Source organism: Tiliqua scincoides, chromosome 2 (genome assembly GCF_035046505.1).
Source record: "Tiliqua scincoides isolate rTilSci1 chromosome 2, rTilSci1.hap2, whole genome shotgun sequence".
In the NCBI taxonomy this organism is placed as follows: Eukaryota; Metazoa; Chordata; class Lepidosauria; order Squamata; family Scincidae; genus Tiliqua; species Tiliqua scincoides.
In genome coordinates this window covers 5,806,066-5,827,304 of record NC_089822.1, presented here as the reverse complement: position 1 = coordinate 5,827,304, position 21,239 = coordinate 5,806,066, and the positions used below count along the sequence as shown (strand labels likewise).

General features: G+C 47.6%; 1 protein-coding gene across 1 annotated transcript in view; it reads right to left on the bottom strand.

Moving 5' to 3' along the window:
- ARK2C (arkadia (RNF111) C-terminal like ring finger ubiquitin ligase 2C) overlaps positions 1 to 4,370 on the bottom strand; it is a 99,187-nt gene extending 94,817 nt beyond the window's left edge. Inside the window, exon 1 of the mRNA XM_066617797.1 lies at positions 4,148 to 4,370. Coding sequence (XP_066473894.1) covers positions 4,148 to 4,208 — 61 coding nt within the window. The 5' untranslated portion in view covers positions 4,209 to 4,370. The remainder of the gene's footprint in view (positions 1 to 4,147) is intronic.
- Positions 4,371 to 21,239: the final 16,869 nt, after the last annotated feature.

The window sequence follows — 21,239 nt, the reverse complement described above, 5'->3', positions numbered from 1 at the left end:
AAATGGGGGAAGGGGTGGGTTGGGGGCAGGAAAGCAGGGGAAAAATAATCTAAAACAGCAGGAATACAACAATAAATGGGGGAAAAACAGCAATAGAAAAAGCACACTAGGTTAATATAGGAAAACTAGTTTCTTTATTGAGAGATTGTATATTAGTATTAGTGGAACTGTGTTGTAACAATGTTGGTCATGCACACAATACAAGAGGCACAGGCCCACCATGCCGTGGAGGGGCAACAGAACAGAAGCAGCATACAATGAGTAGATGTATAGGCTACTGCACATTACATTTCAGCCGGGTATGTCTCTACAGAGAGATTTACATCAGAAACTAGGTAATGTAAAAAAATACAGACCATGCTTCAGTTTTAGTACAAGAAAAAAGGTGAAGAAATACACAACCAAAGGATATTCGATACAGAAAAAAATTTACCCACAAAATAAGAACAGGAAGTAAAAAATTCAGCACAGCAGAAAAGAAATGTTATCCCTGTTGAATGGAAAACCATTTTGCTACTGAGCATCATCTGCTCGCTCTGGAGACCTATTTTGGTGTCATGTCGACTTCCCCGCCCCCACCAGGACTGAATCAAAATCGCCAGCCGAGAGGTGTGTTAATTGGTGGCCAAGTGTTTCTGGTCTAATTTTGGGTTTAGAGAAAGATGTTTGGATCGGCTGGTTTCTAATAGGCAGCTGGAGATGCTGGGTTTGGTTCAGCTTTCAAAGAAAACAGATGGAGGCCAACTGTTGGAGAGGGTGCAGTTTTGGCCAGGAGAGAGAAAAGAGGGTGTGTGTATGTAGTGTGTGTCCGTGCAATATGCAATGTACAAAGATGCAGTACCCTTTTATGCATGTCGCCAAGCTTTGGCATAATCTTTAACCGTTGGAAGAATATATTCACTCATGGATGGGTTTGGGGTCCCCCAAAGAAACAAAGTGACCATTGTCAGAGCCTTCTCGCAGGTTATTATTATTATTTTTTTAATTGCATGGATTTTTTAAAATCACCAACGGTAATTTGAACGGGAAACCAAGATCCATTAATTGGGGCTAGGGTGGAGTTTTGGGTGGTGAGAGGGTGTGTGAACCCCAAGGTACTGCATCCTCTACACAACTAAAGCAAAATGAATCCACTTAACAGGAATTTACAGTGCAAATGTATTTAGCTAAACAGGATGAAGATACAAAAATGGCGTTATAAAACTAGAGCTATATTTGGAAATGGCCTGTTTTTTTTTCCTAGACTACTACAATGAAGCTAAAGAGAAACAGGTTTGAGCATACAATCTGTCTGCCATTTTTCTCTGTCTTTTTTCTTTTCTTTTCACAAGAAGATTGGTGGTTTAGGACTTCAGTTTTAAGCCTGAGTATCCTCTCTCAGAAAGTCTCAGGTGGCTTTTTAAGGTCTCCTTTTAACAGATCAAATGCCTCCTACCCAGGATCATAGTTTCTCATTGGGTGTGTTCTGCAGCCAATAAAACCCAAAGAGAGGTCAGATCTATTGTTCTGGTGTTTCTGCTAACAACAGAAAACAACTATTTCCCCCCTCCTTTCTTATGGCACCTGAATTTCCAACTACACCCTGCCAAGTTGCTTTAAAATCTTGATGAAGATCATGACTTCATCAGTATCATTGTATTTCACAAGGTGCATAATTTTTGAGTAATGGTGCACTTGCTTTTTTTTATATTTTTAATCCCCTGCATTTTCAGATCTTGTAAAAATAACTGAGCAGGTGAAAGGGAGGGAGGCCACCAGCATCCCAGTTTAAAATCTCTTAAATTCCCCCTTCTTCCAAGACCACCACCCCCAGTTTCTAATTGACTGGCAGCAGATGGAAAGAGGATACTTTGGCTTAAATGCCAGTGCCTTCCTCAGATGAATACAGGAAATGGTTAAAGAGAAGGGTGGGGTGTCAACATTAGAGCTAAATGCAGAGAACTACAAGCCACAGGGCAGCAGGTTGACCATTCACTGATCTACACAATGAGGAAACAAAACAAATAAAAAAAACAAAATAAAAAAAGATTTTTGATCAATGCAAAAATGTCCATCATCCCATCATCACACTAGAAGAGACTGCAGTTAAAGGAAAGAGAATGCCACAATGAGCCAAACTAAGCTGTTATGTTATACATGGACAGTAGGGAGGGGAAGCAGGGCTGGGGGGGGGCAAAGGAAAAAGGTAAGAGCAGTTGAATGACAGGAGAAAGCAAAAGCAAGAAGAGCTGGCAATGCATGGATGTCTGTTTCACCCAGGTGTCTTGGAAATCCTCCAGGGCAGGCAATGAAGTCCCTCCACATTTCTCACCTGTGTTTAACAGAGACCAGAATTTGGCCCTAAAATGCAATTATGCAACATGTTTAGGGGGGGCAATTCCTATTGAAAAACCCATAGGGCTTATTCCTGTGTAAGCAGAATATGTAGGCTACTAGCCCAGATTTTAAACCATCTTTCAGTAGGCCTTGGATGGTTCACATCTCAGTAGAGAGGAGAACACAAAAACCAAATACATTGTTTGATTCTTGCAAATTTCAGTGGACTGATCTGTATTATGTTGTGGGGTGTGATCAACCCTGGGCCAGAGGAAGTGGGGGGGGGGGGGAGAACATTCTACAGAGAAGGCAAGAAAGGCTATCAAAAAGCAAACAAAACATGACACTGAAATGCATCCGGAATCTGATAGAAAGAAAACTGAAGGAATGAGGAAGGAGGGCAACATTTTAAAAAGGTGGGGGTTCAAAAGGTTCATTTCCACTGTTGGTGGCAGAGAATGGGGATGGGTGAGAATAGGGGGATGTAGGGAAAATAAAAAAATGCAATGGCCATACACATCCCATATTAAAGATCTGATCGGCAAAAAAAAAGTCTCATTGTCAGTATTTTGAGATTTATGGTTGGGTTGATCTCTAGTCAATTTCTGGTGCATCTTGAATCAAAAGACTGATCAGAACCAATAAGTTGTTTGATTGAATATTGCAAACTGAGAAAATGCCCAAAGAGGTGGGGGAGGTGGAAGGGGACAGCAGAGAAAAAGGCACACACCCCCTCTCAAGCCTCAACACCAAACAAAAAAGGGGGGTGGGTTGGGGGGGCCGCTCAACAGCCCTCCACAGTGGACAAGCAACTGTGAAAAAAGAAAGAGAGAGAGGAGGAGGAGGAGGTAGAGGAGGGTGGACAGAGCTCAGAAGGGGGAGGGGGAGACCCACGAGCTGGGGAGCCAGGCTGCCCTGGATCATGGAGAACAATGATGCCCACCTTAAGAGGGGGCTCGATTGCTCGCCAGCCTCCTCCTCCTCTTCGGCCAAGCCAAAGGGGGGTAGTCAGGTGGAAGGGTGGGGAGGGCAAAGGGGGGCGGGGGGGCCAGAGGGGCTGCAGTGGAGTTAACCAGAGAGTGGGGGGAAGGGGGTGGGAGGCAGGGAGAAGCTATTCTACATCCAAAAGAGAAGGGGGGTCTCCAAAGGGGAATCCGATCTCCTAAAAGACAATGCAAAGATGCCCCCCCTTCGCTGCCTGGTGCGTTTCTCCCCCTCCGGGTGGCCTTTGGGCTGCCAGGGTCATCACCCCCCTCGCCCCCCACCGGGTCTCCTTTCTCCCTGGGAAGCCCTGCCTGCGATCCTCGGATCCTCACTCCTCTGCCTCCCCCCCCCGTTCAGGGTGAATCCTCGCTCTCCTCCGCCAGTGGCGTAGCTAGAAGGGGGGCGAAGCGCTAAGTCTTGCGGGGCGCCTCCCCGCAGCGTGCGAGCGGCCCCCTCCCTCTCCCTTTCGGAGCCATCCCGGGCGGGGGGAGCAAAACGGAGGCGTCGGCAAGACTCACAGCCCAATCCTAGGCATGCCTACTCAGAAGTAAGTCCCACTGTAGCCTATGAGGCTTACTCCCAGGTAAGTCCGAATAGGATCGCAGCCTGGCGCTTTGCGGCTGCGGGGAGGCTGCCCGCAAAACTTAGTGCTTCGCCCCCCCCCAGCTACGCCACCCAGGGGAGCCTCTTCTGTCCAGGCGCCTTTGACCCCCCAGCCTGCCTGCCTCTTCCTCCCGGGCATCCTCTCCTGCTCGGCATCCCCACCACCGCAGCAGCAGCCCCAGCGGCGAGCCGGGGCGCGCTGCGGTCCTGCCTGCCTGCCCGAAAGAGGGAGAGAAAGAGATACCTCTGTTTCGCACAGAGCCAAACACTGGAAGAACAAGATAGCCGACGTGCACCAAGACCATCCTGGCCGGCCGCCGCGCCGCCGCCGCTCCCTGCGTGGGCTGCCTGCTGCTGGGGAGGCTGCTGGGGAGGCTGAGGCTGCTGCTGCGGGCTCCAGGCAGACAGATGGCCCATGGAAATGGTTCCCTTCCAAGCCCCTCTATACATTCAAATGTGGAGCTGAGCCTGCAGCTGCCCTGCACACAAAGAGACGGGCAGCCAATGGGAGGCGGGCCTGGGCTGGGCTGGGCCGGGCCGGGCCGGCTGCTTCGCCTTTCTCTTCCTCCACCCCACCCCCAGCGCCTCTCCGCCCTTATATCATCTCAGCCCCGGCAGGGAGGAGGCCCGAGCAGGAGGGGCTGCAGCAGCCTCCCCCACCACAGCAGCCTCCAAACAAGGAGATCAGACACCCACTGGAGGCTGGGCTTCGGCGTTCACACATAGGGGCTGAAGAGCCAGAGCAGAAGGGAAGCACACACGCGTGTACGTGCAGAAAGGACACACAAGGATGTGGCAGGCGGAGAGGCACCCAGGCTGGTTTGTGCAAGCGCACAGTGGGCACACAGCCTTGCGTGCAAAGGGCACACCAGCAAGTGACAAAACACGCACCAAAAGACAAGCACAGACGAACACCATGAACATAAGAACAGCCCCGCTGGATCAGGCCATAGGCCCATCTAGTCCAGCTTCCTGTATCTCACAGCGGCCCACCAAATACCCCAGGGAGCACACCAGATAACTAGAGACCTGCATCCCGGTGCCCTCCCTTGCATCTGGCATTCTGACATAGCCCATTTCTAAAATCAGGAGGTTGCACACACACATCATGGCTTGTAACCAGTAATGGATTTTTCCTCCAGAAACTTGTCCAATCCCCTTTTAAAGGCATCCAGGCCAGATGCCATCACCACATCCTGTGGTAAGGAGTTCCACAGACCAACCACATGCTGAGTAAAGAAATATTTTCTTTTGTCTGTACTAACTCTCCCAACACTCAATTTTAGTGGATGTCCCCTGGTTCTGGTGTTATGTGAGAGTGTAAAGAGCATCTCTCTATCCACTCTGTCCTTCCTGTGCATAATTTTGTATGTCTCAATCATGTCCCCCCTCAGGCGCCTCTTTTCTAGGCTGAAGAGGCCCAAACGCTGTAGCCTTTCCTCATAAGGAAGGTGCCCCAGCCCCGTAATCATCTTAGTCACTCTCTTTTGCACCTTTTCCATTTCCACTATGTCTTTTTTGAGATGCGGCGACCAGAACTGGACACAATACTCCAGGTGTGGCCTTACCATCGATTTGTGCAACGACATTATAATATTAGCCATTTTGTGGAGAAGAGAGGTGAATGACTGGGGAAAGATGCATGAATGTGCCCATAAGTGCACACAGACGGGGTCTGACACAGCTCGCACTATCCATGTGTATTTCAGAATACACAATTTACAGCCCAATCCTAACTCCCTATTCTGCAGTGTATCCTATGCAGAATAGGCCTCCACTGTATCCTATGGGATACCCTGTCTGTGGAACTCCTTGCCACAGGAAGTAGTGATGGCATCTTGCCTAGATGCCTTTAAGAGGGGATTGGACAAATTTCTGGAGGAAAAGTTCTTCACAGGTTACAAGTCATGGTAGGTATGTGCAAGCTCTTGGTTTTAGAGGTAGGCCATCTCAGAATGCCAGATGCAGGGGAGGGCATCAGGACGCAGGTTGTGTCTTGTGTGCTCCCTGAAGCATTTGGTGGGCCACTGTGAGATACAGGAAGCTGGACTAGGTGGACATTTGGCCTGATCCAGCGGGGCTCTTCTTATGTGGGGCAGTTTTGGCTCTTGGTGGTCTCCTCAGGGTAAGGGGATGTTTGTTCCTTTGCCCCGGGTAAGTCCCAGCAGCTGCTATGGGAGGGGGGTGGGATCAAGAGCACCAGTTATGTGTGCAAGTTTGCCTTAAAAAGAGACCAGAGTTAGGATTACCAACATTTTCTGTATCTTTAAAGTCTACAGAACTCACGGAGGCTACATTATCAGTGGCTATTAACCGTGATAGTGAAATGGAACTTCCAAGTTTAGATGCAGTATACCTTTGATTACCAGAGCAAAAGGTGATGGCCCCCACTTTCAGGCCTTGCTTGAGAGCTTCTCAGAGGCACGCAGTTCATCACTCTTGCAAACAGAGCAGGCAATTAGATAGACTTTTGAGGTCTGACCAGATGTCTGTCTGGGCTATCTGGATGGAAGTAACAGATGGAGACAAGAATGCAGTTCTCCTCACTGATTGCTCAGTGGAGAAGTCCAAAAGGGCATCGGAAGAGTCCTACTGCACCACCAATTGAGGGCCCATCTAGCCCAGTATCCTGCAGCCCTCAGCAGAGAGTCCAACATGGCACTGAGGGTTGTCACCTTTTCTTTTTTTTAAACTGGCTGTGCTTCTGTATTTTTAACAGCAAACTGGAATGCAGAAATTCAGCCACTAAAGCTGCTTGCAGAACTTTATCTCCATGGCAGCTAGAACTTGGCATTACCTCCCCCTGAGCCTCCCTCTCAGCTTGCAGTCTGTACTTCTGCTCATGGGCAGTGCGGTTCAGAGGGAGAAAGTGGACAGACTCACAGATGCGTGGGAGATGGTGACATAAAACAACACATCGAACAAGACCCCAGCTGAAGTACTGTGCCAAGAAAAGTACTGTGCAATGGGGCAAGCTCTTTTTAAAGGAAAGATCAACTAAAAAGGCACCTGCAATTAAGTGGGCAGCAGTTCCTTTTGACAAATACAAGTACTTGTATTTCAGCAAGTGCTTTTGCGGAAGGCAACAGTGTGATCTTGAAAGAGGCCTTCCCCCATTCTCTTATTCAGGAGCAGAGTCCATGAGGCCAACTGAAGTGGTTGCTTCAGGTAGCAGACTGGTGGTAGGGGTGCTTATCTCTGTCTACTGACTTGCCTCCACTGCTCCTTTTTCTGCTTCCACTTCCTGGTTTGGAAAAAGGAAGACCGGGATAGAGAGGAAGAGGAAAAATGGAGGGGAGGCGTGTGTTCAGCTAGAACATTGGAGAGTGGGAAGAGCAGAGGCTGGCACATCATTGAGTAAGGGGGGACACCATCTGGCATGGTGCCTCTAACACAGGGGTGTCCAAAGTTTTTGGCAGGAGGGCCACATCATCTCTCTGACACTGTGTCGGGGGCCAGGGGAAAAAAGAATCAATTTACATTTAAAATTTAAATAAGTTTACATAAATGAATATATTAAAGATGAACTTATATGAATGAATGAAGGTCTTGCAATAGCTCAAGCCCTATAAAAGGCCTTGCACAAAGTAAGGCTGGCCTTTCCTTTGCTGCCGCTACTGCATCATAGATGTGAAACAACAAGCAGTGGAGGGAGCCCTCATCCCACAGCTCACACGAGAGGTCAAACAGTCGCCCTCATGCTGATAGCAGTTGCGTCAGGCCAGTGTGGGCTCCAACAAATCTCTGGAGGGCCAGAGGCTCATTGGAGACTTGGGGCTCCCTGAGGGCCACACTGAGAGGCCTCGAGGGCTGCAAGTGGCCCCCGGGCCGGGGTTTGGGCACCCCTGCTCTAACATCAGGAGGTCTTAGGCCAGCCATGCTTGGGGAGATAATGTCTCTTCTGAAGCTGTCTTCTCTTATAGAACATCTTTTTAAAAAAAGGAACTGAACTTCTTCCTTCAAAACTAATTACCAGTCTGCAAATGCAACCAATAGTTGATTTGTCAGATTAAACAAATCGGACCCGGTTTACATATGTGGTAATGAGGTCATATACTGGGGGCAGGTACCTGAAAATAGGAACAATCCCTAATAAAGGGGGGCACTTGAAGGGTCTGCAGTGGAACACTGAAGATTTGACTTCTGTGTTGTTTAAAATCTAAGCGAAGCTAAAGCAATTTGTCTTTATGGTAGAAAAACTGGGCAGAGACAGCATCCTGAAGTGCCCCCACCCCTTCTAGTTCACTTTGCATGAGGTAAACCACCCAGCAGCCACAAGCAACCCCAAAAGGCCTAAAACATCACTGTGGATTTTCATTCTTATCATTCAGCCATCAGTCCTGCACCAGTGGCAGAGGGACTTTTAATCTTTCCCTTAATCTGTCCCTTTTTCATCCATATTATTATTAGGATGATGTTGCTTGAAATTGATGACCTGATCCTGCCCAGCAATACTGTATGCAAACACAGAGTGATCAGCACTGAGGATAGTTTCCAGATCTAGGATCCAGCAGCCACTCGCTACAAAGGACTCTGTCCACATCCTCAGGCTGCGCAAGCTTGAGCATTTTGGTGATATCCCTCCCTTAATCTTCAGCATCTGGTGCTGCCTCTTTATACGCAGCCTACCATTTCAGATATCACATGCTCCTCACCACACCCTGTGGCAGTGAGTTCCACACTGGTGGAGAATGTCCTTTTGCCTTAAACCTGCTGCCGCCTGCCCATTTGATCCACAAGTGTGGAGAATTCTGGCTGAATTCTGACTGGTGAACTGCAGTACTGATCCAGAGACACAGATGGAAAGCATAGAGGGGACTGGAGATCACTGATGCAAAGACTATAATGACTGCAGGAATCTGCATTTGTGGCATGCCAAGATGGCTGTCTTCTTTCCTTCCCCTTCTGCTTTCTCTTAACTTGCACCAATCATCTGTTCCTGTTGTTGTCTTCCTCATAGATCACTTGGAGAATGCCTTTAATCCATGCTTAGTTTATCCATAATGCATCTGGCTATATCTGATAGATTTAAATAGTGCAGCCTAACACATGTGCAGTGTGGATGGTTTAATCTGGATTATTTTTTTTTCCTTGATCTTAATATGAAAAAAGGGAGAATTTGCCAATTCAGGATGATTAAACCTTGCTACATAGCACTCAGCAGGGAAAAAAAAAACCCACTTCCTCACAAATGTCCGAGTTTCTATTCAGAGGCTAAGAACTGACTTGTCTGTAATTTGTAGATGCGTAATCTGCTTTAAATCAGTTTTAGGTTTGGAAAGGATGAGCATCCATTGTGATTTGCTGTTTTCAGGGACAAGAACATTCATAATGTAATTGAAGTATAAGTCTGTCGGATCTCTGAGAGGAGGAAAATGCTTCCAAAGTGAGTAGGTGAGTGAAATGCGGCCGCCATCCGTACTTCAGACGGCACCAGATGTTGGGAGTGCTCATATGGTCTAACTCATCTCAAACGTTTTAGAACTGGGACCCACTTTTTAGAATGTTGGGACCCATCAGGAATGATTTCATTAATCAGGAAGTGTTGTCATGGCCAGATGTGACATCATCAAGCAGGAAAATTTTTGACAATCCAAGGCTACAATCCTATCCAGGCTTACCCAGGAGTAAGCCCCATTGACTATCATTGTTAAAAGCATATACATAATAGCCTATTAAAAGTACAGATCTGTAACATTTCCCCAAATGCAATCACAAAACATGGTAGCCTCAAGTCTAGTATATTAAAAATAAAACATTGAAATGAATGGGGACCCACCTGAAATTGGCATGCAACCCACCCAGTGGGTCCCAACCCACAGTTTGAAAAATACTGGTCTAACACCAGTAAAAAGGGAGTGTGACGCTATTGCAAAGATAAGGAGTTTGTGTGACGTCTGCTGCTGCAGTTTTAAAAAAATTGTACACAGAGAGGGCCCACTTCAGAGGATCCCACGGTTTCTCTCTATGTGGCCAAGACTGTGAGCCACAGCATTGTGTGTTCCCCCTCCACTTTCCTCCTTGTTCATGAGAGGAGGAGAGGAAAAGCTGTTACTTCTGCTTTAAGTAAACCACAGTTCCACATTTCAGCCAAACTTGGGAACTGATTTCCTTCAGTCACTGTTAGGCAATAACACATAATCTGAAAGCACAACTTGATCCTGGTTTGTTTGTTTTCCTAACTGAGGTTGGAAAGAAGCCATTGTTCCTGAATTTGGACATGACACAGAACTACAGTATACTTCAAAGCTGATGTAAAAGTTTGCCCTCTCTTCGTCATCATGAAAGAGGTGGCAAGAGGATTGAGAGAGTGTAAGCCTGTAGTTTTCAGAGTACATGGGGCTTTGTACAGTTTTACTGCCCTAGAGACTCTTATGCAGAAATGCAGGTTGACATGTAGGTACTTGGGGAGCCCACCTGGTGCAATTCTTCTGTCCATCCATCCCCCCCCCCCGCATGCCCTGTACATGTGTAGCAACATCTGCATAGGGCTCACATAATAACAAAACCGTTGCACTTGGATTTGTTCTTCCTTATGAAGTTTTCCCCAGAACGGTTACCCCCCTCATGGAAGCCCTACATCCTACTCCTCATGGAGTTCCTACTTTATATCACTACGTTCTACACACCCCACAGGAGATCTCCACAGGAGATTATTACCTCATAAAAACAATTTCCACTGGAGATAAATTCCAGATGTTCTACAGTTTTCTAGGTGTACAGCTTGGGATTGCAGTCTTTTGAGGCACATCCAAACGCAACTCTTGGATTCCTCCCCGCTCTAGGGAGCTGGGCTTGTCTGCTTTACTGCCTGCAGAAATGGAGGGCTGCATCAGGCAGAAATGGAGCAGGAGCAGGATGCTGGGGTAATCTGCTAGGTTCAATATTCAACATATTGATGCTCTGCTGCTGTGGACAACTATCCCAATTATCCCAAATGCACCTGATTATTTTCTACTGCGAAGAAAAAGGAAGGAAGGAAGGAAGGAAGGAATGCAGCTCAATCCCAAGAAGGTTTACTTAAGGTCAGACTAGATGGGACTTAGTTTCAACAAATCACTCAATCCTGTGTGTGCTTGCAGCCATTTGGGGGGGGGGGGGCTCAATCTGATCAGGATCATGGTGGGGACAAAGAGTTAAATACCCCTCCTCTTCCTCCCGCACTATAGTTCTATACTAGATCTGTACTCCACAACTGCTATCTACAAGAATAAAAAATTAACTACAAACTCATAGGATTAAACAATATGTTTAAAATCTCGCCTAGTTTATTTTTCAGAAGTGTGACCCACTTACAGCCCAATCCTACCTAAATCCCTGCAAGGCAATGCAGTGACACCATGTGTGGGCTACGCTGCATCTGTGGGGGATTTTTGGCTGCTGGAGTTCTCCTTGGCGTAAGGGGACATTTGTCTCCTTGCTCCGGGGTGAGCGCAAGCACCTGTAATGGTGTAATGGGTAAACCTGGTATCACCCGTGATATCGCTTGCACAAGTCTGCATTAATCTGTGCACGTGGGTCAGGCCTAGGAAGGGGGCTGGGATTCGGAATCTGCCACCAAACCTGCCTCCTTCCTGGGCTTGACCCCCATCTCCTCTCCGCCCTTCCCCTGCCCCATTCAACCCCCTCCTTTCCATCACAATCCACCCCCTATGCTAGGCTTACCTGCATTATCATTAGGTATTAAAAATTTCCTTCTTTGTGACTGGAAAACACACAAGCTTGGGAACCTGCAGCATAGTCCATTGTTTCAGAATTCTCTATTGGCAGTATAATGCCTGGTTATTTAGGTGCTTAATGGTGGTGGGGGTGGTATTAACCATTGGCAAGTGTGTATGGGTTCTCAGGTCATCGAACATGGGGTAAGGAAGCCATTCTGTTGGCCCTTCTGTTTCGCCTCACTTACAGGGCAGTAAGTTCCGAGTATTTGCTTATGGAAGCTGTAAGCCCAAACAGACTAACAGCCCAATAACAGCCCATGTGCCATGGGTGGAAGACATTTCCCAGCAGCAGAGGTGCCTGGATCCTGGGATGTGTCATGTAACACCTTCACACCTGCCAACACCACAAGTGATACCACACCTGCACACTTGCTGACACCATACCACCAGTGCAGTCACTGGCAGTCACACACATGGACCGGTAGTGAGGCCGCTGTCTGCCTGGACAGGTAAGGCAGTCGTGGAGATAGGAGGTGGAAGGGACAGGTGAGGGAGTGGGTGAAACGGGGGCTTTTCTGGGCAGGGAAGGGGAAGAACCAGGAGCAGGGAGGAGGCAGTGGAACAAGTGGCAATGGTCCATGCCAGATCTTATCTCCTCCTTTTCAGAACTTCCTTCTTAGGTGGCGTATGTCCGAGGAGACCCATTGGCAATTGGGCAGCCTATCAGAAGGTAAGTATCAAAGTTTCTACTTACTTCCTGTAGGCGTCTGCTCACCCCTCCCCCCATAAGATGCAGCATGCTTCTTTTTGGCTGGGGGGAACAGTATCTGTGCTGTGCTGCTGGGGGGAACAGTATCAGGCTGTTAGAGAGGACAGAAACTAGCACCATTTGGGCAGGTGCTTCTGACATTTCATGGAGCAGAACTCCCAGCCACCCCGCTGAGTTCTGGCAGCATCCTGTGCCAGTGGCATAGCTAGAGGGGGTGCAAAGCACTAAGTTTTGCAGGGAGCCTCACTGCAGTGTGCAAGTGGCCCCCCATGCCTGGCTCCAAAGGGGAGGAGAAGGGGCGCTTTGCATACTGTGGTGCTGCTCCCTGCAAAATTGAGTGCTTTGCACCCCCTCAAGCTACACCACTGCTTGTTTCTAAGGCCATCCAGAGTCTCAACAGCCTCCTTCCGGACACCGTTGCTGCGTCCTGCACTTGCTGGCCACATCATCCTTCACAGCTGCTTTTGACACATTTGAGCACTTGTCTCTCCTCAGATGCCTAATGACACATGTTGGGCTCGATCACAGCCCTTCGCCCTTCCTTAATGACCAACTGCCAGGAGCTCGTGCCTCTTGGTGACTTCAGATACCCTCTTGTTGCGCGTCAGTTGTCTTGGGTGTCTTTCTCAGGGTTTTTTTTTTCCAGGTTCATCTGTGCATGCTTTTCGTCAGCAACCCGATCCATCAACATAGCGTTCAATTTCGGTCAGATGCCAAAGGCACAGATTTAGTTTAAAATTAGCCCTGAGTAGTTCCTTCGGCAGCCCTGCTCACCCTGCAAGAGTGAGGCTGTGTCTGACAGTGGCTGGAAAAGCTCGCCTCTTTTGGAAGCCATCCGAATTCAGCGTGAACACAGCTTGAACTCTTGCAAATAAGATAAAGAGAGGCCCGACACGCTGGGAAGTGGGTGGACAATGAACAACTGTTCATTGTTTTAATCGGTTTTATTTCATGTTTTTATTAATTGCATTTTATATTGTATTTTTATGGTTGTGCACTGCTTTGAAGAGCAATATAGAAATCATTGACCTCTTCCATACCAGGGAAACAAAGGCTGCAGTCCTATACACACTGTCCTGGGAGTAAGTCCCAAGAGGTGGAAGACAAAATGCCTTGTGGGATCATAATGCTTTATCCTGAGAAACACCACTGCTCCATTCAGCCCAGTATTGGCCACTCTGTCTGGCAGTGGTTTTCCAAGGTCACAGGCAGGAATGCTTTCCCATCCTTGCTCCTGAGATCTTTTGGCCTGAAGATTGAATGTGGGACCTTCTGCATGCAAAGGCATACACTTCACTACTGAGCTATGTCTTCCCCCCTATATGGGCCCACATTTAGAACATTTCAATAAGTTTGCATTACTCCATCTCAAAAAAGATGCTGCAGAGCAGGAGAAGAAAGAGCAGTCAGTATGTTCTGGATGAAAACTACAGGGGAGTCTTTAAAATTAACACACACACACCCCACACACACAGCCCAGCAGCAGCCCCATTTTTTCTGTGGTGGGCTTTTTAAGGTGGGGGAAACTCAAGTCCTTTAGAGTCACTAAAGGGCGACTTAGAAAGGGCCCCCATTATGACTCTTTTTCAAGTTGAGTCACGCGGGACGGGGGTACTGACTCTAGACTCCACTCGAGTCAAGCCCCGCTGAATTTTCCCATCCCTGGTGATGAGATGGGGGTATATAAAATGATGGACAGTCTCAGGATTGCTAACAGCTCAGGTAGGAACAGAAGGAAGTATTTGTTCACACAACACATAGGTTACTAATGGCATTCATTGTTGCAAGGTGTGATTGTAACTGGTTGAAACAGGGAATAGAACATGCATGGAAGTTAGATCTGTCACTGCCTACAAGAGGATTTCTGGCATGTAGCATTACAGGAGTCTTCCTAATGCTCTTATGTGTCCAGATTCCTCCAAAACATTGAAAAGTGTATCAAACCGTAATCATGCCAATATTCTCTGTTGAGAACTTTTGGCTTTTCATTTGGGGGGGGAGCAGATTGCCCTGAAACCACCACCTTCTGATCATTTTTGTTTGCAGTTGCAAATTTTGTGACGGTGTGGGGCACATTTGGTGGTTGGTGGCTGTCTATAAGTCCCTTGAGAATGATGCTACATTGACACATAGCATCATTGGCAGGAGAAATAGCATCAGTGGCATTGGGAAGTTAACATGGTGGCCGCCAGCCATGCAGAGCAACACAGTTGGTAGTAATATACCACTGGGAATTGTGGCGGGTGGGGAGGCAGGTGAGGCAGAGCCTCGCCACTGGAGCCCTTTGAAAAGCGCAGAGGCATGGGTTGTGAGTGCTTGAGCACCTCACATGGGGGTGGCGCTTTTCGAAGGACTCTGTGGGGAGGCTCTGCCTCACCTGTCTCCTCCCCCTTGGCATGTCCCTGATATACCCTCCATTTTCACCACCTGAAACCAGGTGGCAAAATGGAGTGGGGATATTTCAGGTCAGTCCTATTTCAAACATGTGGAAGCATTAAGAAGACTTGTCCAACTTCCCAAAAACTGACCAGAAAGATAGGCACCAGGCTGGTTTTTGTCTTTTTGCTTGCAACCCAATTACCAGAAAAGCACAGAGTAAGGTCAGATTTTCCCTCTTACACATTTTTGTGTCTCTGCGCACATTAAGTGGACAGGCTGCTTTCACTCCAGACTCCTGCCAGGAAGTTGCCAAAATCTAAGAGGCTCTACCTCCAGGCTCCACCACTGGACCCACTCTAGGTTCTACCCCAGGGACCAGAGTGCTTTATTTCAGAAGCCAGCACCCTGACTCCCTGATCTGTGGTCAGAAGCAACTACCTGCGGCTTTTTGGGTCCTGCCCCAAAGTCCTCATGGCTGTGATTAAAAAGTCCAAGACACATTTCACTAGGTTAGAGGCATTTAGGCTGAATGCCTGGATAGTATCCAGTTTATATAATTAAATTTTGCCTCCTTGGAATTCCACAACAATTTTAATTAGAAATGGATTTTCCCCTCCCTTCTTCGCTTTCCCCCTGCAATGGCTGCTTAGCGGTGTTTCAAATGTTTTGTTTTTTTCCACCTCAAAGGTTGTTATATATTAATAACTGCTGGAAATTTCTTGTATGACTGCAGGGTTCATGGAGTACAAATTTCCACTTTTCGTTCTTTTTAAGACCATCTTGAACAAATCAAAGCAGAGCTTTTTTCATGATTTGCCTGACAGGCAAATTGACGGGGTACAACATGAACAAAAAGTGCCTAACATATTTTTAATGGTATTTGTGCTGCTTGCCCCTTACCCAACTTCTGACCCAACTTCACTTGAACCTGAGCTGGCTTGATAGGATTTCAGGTGACAAAACAGTCAATCAAGTGGAAAGCAGTTAGATTCTACTGACTGAAGTGCAGGGGCCTGATATACGTTCCTTGCAAACTTTACAGAGTTCTATCTTGACACAAAGTATCTGTGCACTGCTCAGATGAAAAGGAAAACAGCCTCTTGGGAACACAGTTCTTGTTCTCCTTCTCTTTTCAAAAGTATTGATGCTGGACTGTCCATGATTGGAACTCCCAACATCTTTTTCAAAATGTAGCTGGGGGAAAGGCAGTTTGGGTTTGGCAGCCAAGAGGGAGGAAATTTCATGCCAATTTCCAGAGGTATACACCCCCACCTGAAGCTGCTGTCATTACAGGCCTACAACATTTTGCTGCCTTAAAAGTTATACCCATTCTTGCGTATATTTGGGATGCTGAATTGAAAAATGATGTTGGTTTTGCCCGATTAGTTCTAGTTTTGGGGGTATGGCGTAGCCCCCTTATATGTGGATTCCAGCATCTTCCTCAAGAAGAATCCATGGCATTGAAGGAAGCCAATTCATTCAAACATCCTCGGCAACTTTAAAAATGGGGGAGGGGGGGTTTGTAGAACTATGTTTTCTTTAGAGGAGAAATCATCAGGTAGTTTTGTGCTGACAAGTTTCTTCTCCATACCTAATCGCAAATTAGGTCTGTGGCATGGAACAAAAGATGGAGGCCCAGTCCCCACAGACCACAGCCCCAACCCCAAATTGACACACCTGCAGCTGTCAGGAGTGCCCATCAAGAAATGCTCATGTTGTGTCTAGAGGGTCTTTCAGATCCCCAACTTCTTGACTGTTGACTGAGACCAGTACAAAGGAACAAATTTTGTCAGATCTGAAACATCCTGGAAGGCCACTGCCGCTTGCCATTTCCAGTAGTGGCCTGGTTACACGCGATAGCACATAACATTTTGCAACACCAGAGAGGTTGCTGTGCCACCTAAACATGAGTGCCAATGGCCCAGCAGTCTGTTAGGATTGAGCCCTAAGTAATGAGCCAGGAAGTCCCTGATCCAAATCTCACCTATGCTGTGAATCCGTGAGGTGGGGAAGCTGCTGTCCTCCAGCCTCAACTACCCCCAGTGGTGTAGCTGGAAGGTGGGCTGCCCTGGGGCACAACTTCCAGGGCCGCCCTTCGCCCCCCTCTAAACACGACCAGAGCTGTGCTCCAGTCACATACGGAGGGTGATCTGAGGCTCAGGGAGGCCACACACTCTCAAAACCTGAAATAAAAATACTGATCTGCCTTACAGAGTTGGTGCAAGCACTGTGTTTTTGAAGCATTTTGAATTTCTCTATAAATGTGAAGCAGTCTTGCTACATTGAAAGAAGACTGGAAGAAGTAGCACTTGTCCTCTGCAGAAACATGAGTAAGTGAAACTGCAGATACGGGATCCACTGATATGGGGTCCCGCAGCAGTTTCATTTTTGTTGCTATTTTATATTTTCATTTTATTGACTCTTATGAGATTTTGTTGACCTGCATTGCATGCGAACTAGAGCAGAAAGTTGGCATGCTTTTTTTTTTTTTTTTAAATACTCAATAAAGAAGGAAAGCAGTGCCCCTGGGCAAATGCAGAGTGCCACCTTCTCACACTTCCAAAATAATCACAGAGTGGTCCTGCTTAGTTAGGATTAGAGGGCAGAGTTTCCAGAGTAGATAACATAGCCAATGTCTTAAAATATTAGAACCACCCCCTGCATCATTGTAGGAATTACCAGGTTCTAGGAGCCTTTTGCTTCAGCTGGCTGGGGGGGGGGGGGGGGAGAGACACTCTCCATCCTGGAAAAACTGCAGCCCAGGCAAACACAAAGGGTAAACAGAAAATGTCCTCAGAGGGGCTCTTTCTGTGGCTGAAAGTGGATATGCTGTTGGAACAGATTTCCAATAGATTTCTTGCAACTCGGAATCAAATTTCTTTATGTTCCTTATACACTGGGATATGTTACAGAGCTTGCAGCTGTCTTTGGAGGGGGAATTATTCCGTCTCGCCTCAGCCTGGCCAGGGCAAGTGGCTCAGAATAAATGGCTGCTTTTTTGAGATTCACTCCCGGAAATTAAATCAATGCGATGGAGCTTGCAAGAAATCCGTATGGAACACAGCGAGCCTGCATTCTTACAGCCCAAGTGCTGGTTTGCTGCTGTCTGGGTGCGGCTGCTGTCATGAAACTGCCACGTCGGGAGCTGTGGTCACCAAGAAGAAATAAATGGAAGTGGGAGCCTGAATTGTTCTTCTGAAAAATTTTGTGGTTATATTCTCCAGTTCTCTTGGGGAGGGGGGAACGGAGTAGAAGCCAGCCGGCGTTCAGCATTTTTCATTCACGTTGGTGTGAATGGAGGAGTTAAGCAATTTAATAATCTGCATTGGTTCATTTACGCCCACTGAACTCCAGGGGATTTCACAGCCTGTTTGAGTGGGTGGAGTAGATCCAGCCAAAAATATTCCAGGCCACTCTCTGTATTTCAACTCTGTCTTTTTCTTTTTCTTTTTTTTTAAGGACAGAAGTCCTCTTACTCATGGAGACAGAAGGAAGCACATAGAAGCAAGATTCTCACCAACTTCCCATTAAGAAGTAATACTGCCCCTGGCTAACCCACTCACACATCTCAGGTCAGAGAGGAGAGGAAAAGGGGTTCAGAATGCCCCTGGGTTCTCTTTCCCTCCTCTGTGGCTGGCCCACCCATGATGCAGATGCTGTGGCTTATGCCAAGTGGCAAGAGGCAGGGGTGCACCTAGCAGTGTAGCAACAGGATAGGATGGCACAGCAAGTATTGCAAGTGCCACAATGCGCTGTGTAAGCAGCCCCTCCCACTCGCCATTGGAGCCATGCAGGGCGGTGTCTGCAACATACACTAGTTGGATGCACCCTTGCCACCTCCTTCCAGCCCATCACATACAAAGCCACATTGATTCACCTTATTATTTTTAAGAACATTTACATAGCACTTAAAAAAAAGGTTCCCAAAGTGGTTTGCAGAAAAAAAAATCAAATAACTAAATGGCTCCCTGTCCCAAAAGGGCTCACAATCTAAAAGAAATGGATAGTCTTTATGGATCCATTTCTGGATCTTCCACCTTATGGTTCTTCTACTTCTCTACCCACTCACCTTGCTCCTTCCTTGTGTGTGGTCCCTTTAAATTAGTGGTTCCCAACCTTTGGTCAGGCAGGCACTATCCCTTAAGGAGGGTAGTGTCCTGACCAGGGACCCGTAGGTGCAATTAACACAGCACTACCAAGTTTCACTGCCGCCACCAGTGATCCGGGGTAAGTAAAACAAACCCCACCTTCTTTGCTTACCTTTATTTCTTTACTTCCTTAGTGTTTGCAGTGGTGGTGAAACCCGGAAGTGCTGAAAACAGCACCTGTGGGTCCCTGGTCTGGTCGCTATCCTCCTTAAGGGGGCTGTGTCCCAAAAGCGAACATTCATGCCTGCACTGGGGGGTTACAACCCCCAGGTTGGAAACACTGCTTTAAATTAAGGAACTGTTCAGGGAAAGAGCTAGGTGAGTGGGTAGAGAAGCGGATCACTGCTGCCATGTCCCTGCCAAGGCAGAGATGATCTGTTGCCCTATCCACTCAGCTCTCTCCTTCCTTGTTCTCTTATTAAATAAAACAGGAGGTGCAGGACACCCTGGTTCCTCCCAATATAACCTGCACTTCCTGTTTTGTCAAAAAGGATTGATGCATTTTTCTTTCCTGGTATTCTGAGGAGAGCCGACATGCAGTGGTGGCAAGTCAGCAGTGGCTTCCGGCAACAGATCCGGTTGGGCCTCCCCTATCTCCAGGAACAAAACCACCCACCAGATGATCTGTTCCTTGATGTTGCCCCTTGTTCTGGCCCATGCTCCACCTGTGCATGGCAGAACATGTAGGCGGTGCCCTTGTGATCTTGGCATGATCTTGACTTTATCCCTCGTCCAAGCTTCAGCAATGTATCTGAACCTGCATCCATCTCTGAACAGTCTTCTCTGCTGGGCCACCCAGCACCCACAGGGGTGGACAGATTCCCAAAGGACATGGCCAACATAGTCCAAGCTGGACCTTGAAAAAATACCATTTAAATGACTTGAATCTTGTTTTCACATTCTAGCAATTCTGCAACAATTCCTTGCCCCTTTAGGCCCCCCTTACCACATAATGTCTGTCTATGACCCTTGGCCACCCAGCATGCGATGTCACAAACAGCTTCTGAAAGCCCCCTCAGTTTCAAAAGGCCTTGGCTACAACTGGCAGGAGAGGCAGCTGTTCAAGAAGCACGTGCAGAAAAGGGTGGTCAAAATAATGAGTGGGCTGGAGAACCTCCCTGACTAGGAAAGGCTGCAGTGTTTGGGGCTCTCTAGAGAGAAGGTGCCTGAGGGGGACATGATTGAGACATACAAAATGATGCAGGGGGTGGGTAGAGTGGATAAAGGGAAGTTCTTTCCCTTCTCGCACAATACCAGAATCAGGGGGTGTCCACTAAAATGGCATATTAGGAGCCTTAGAACAGACAGAAGAAAATATTTCTTCACCCAGTGCATAATTAATATGTGGAAATCCTAGCCAGAGGGGATTGTGATGGCCCTTGGCCTAGATGTCTTTGTGAAATCTGTTCACAGATTTATGGGGGGAAAATTCCATCACAGGTTACAAGCTATAATGACTGTACGCACCCTCCAGGTTTTAGAGGTAGCCTACCTCTGAATGCCAGGTGGAAGGCAGTGGCAACAGGATACCAGTATCTAGATGTCCTGAATGCTCCCGGAGGCACCTGGTGGGCCACTGTTAGATTCAGGGAGCTGGAATAGATGGACCCACGGTCTGATCCAGCAGGGCTCACCTTATGTTCTTAAGTTCACAAAGGCTAAGCCCCATTTGGGGGTGTGGAACTAGTTGGGTGCTTTATTAGATCCCATGTCTAGCTTTCAATTAAACATAACAGTAACTGAGAATGCAGGAACTAAAAAGAAGTCATTCAGTTATAAAATGATACATTTTCTCGTAAGCAAAACCATGTGAAAGAATCTCACTCCACCCCCACCCCTGTCCAAACTGTGGGGAACAGGGGCTTATCACCCCAATAGAGAAGCTTTTGTGTGATAGTCACATGGAGCTGGCTTGCCTTAATAAGTGAGTGCAGCCTAACATTAAGAGGCCAGGAACCCGCACGTTGATCAGGAAGGATGAGTATAGAACTTGGGTGTTTATTGGGTGTGCCAGTGTGGCTGGCACCTGGCTCCATTAGTACAGCAGGGATGTGTGGTGGGTGTGGAGGCAAGTGAGGCAGAGCCTCCCTGCTTCAAAAAGCGCCACCGCAACAACTCATCTGTTCCTGCTCCCCCCTTCTCCTTCCGCGCTCCCATGCATGGGTTGTGAGTGCTTGGACACTGCACATAGTGGCAGTGCTTTTCGAAGGACTCCAGTGGGGAGGATCTGCTTCACCTGCCTCCCCACCCACTGCACATCCCTGGTACACAGGGCCAAGCAGAAAACACCGGTACCTCATTGAGTTTTACTCCTGTCGGTCAAGTCCATTTATCTGGCTGTGGACAAGGGGAGATCCAGTGGCCTGGGTTAAGCTTCCT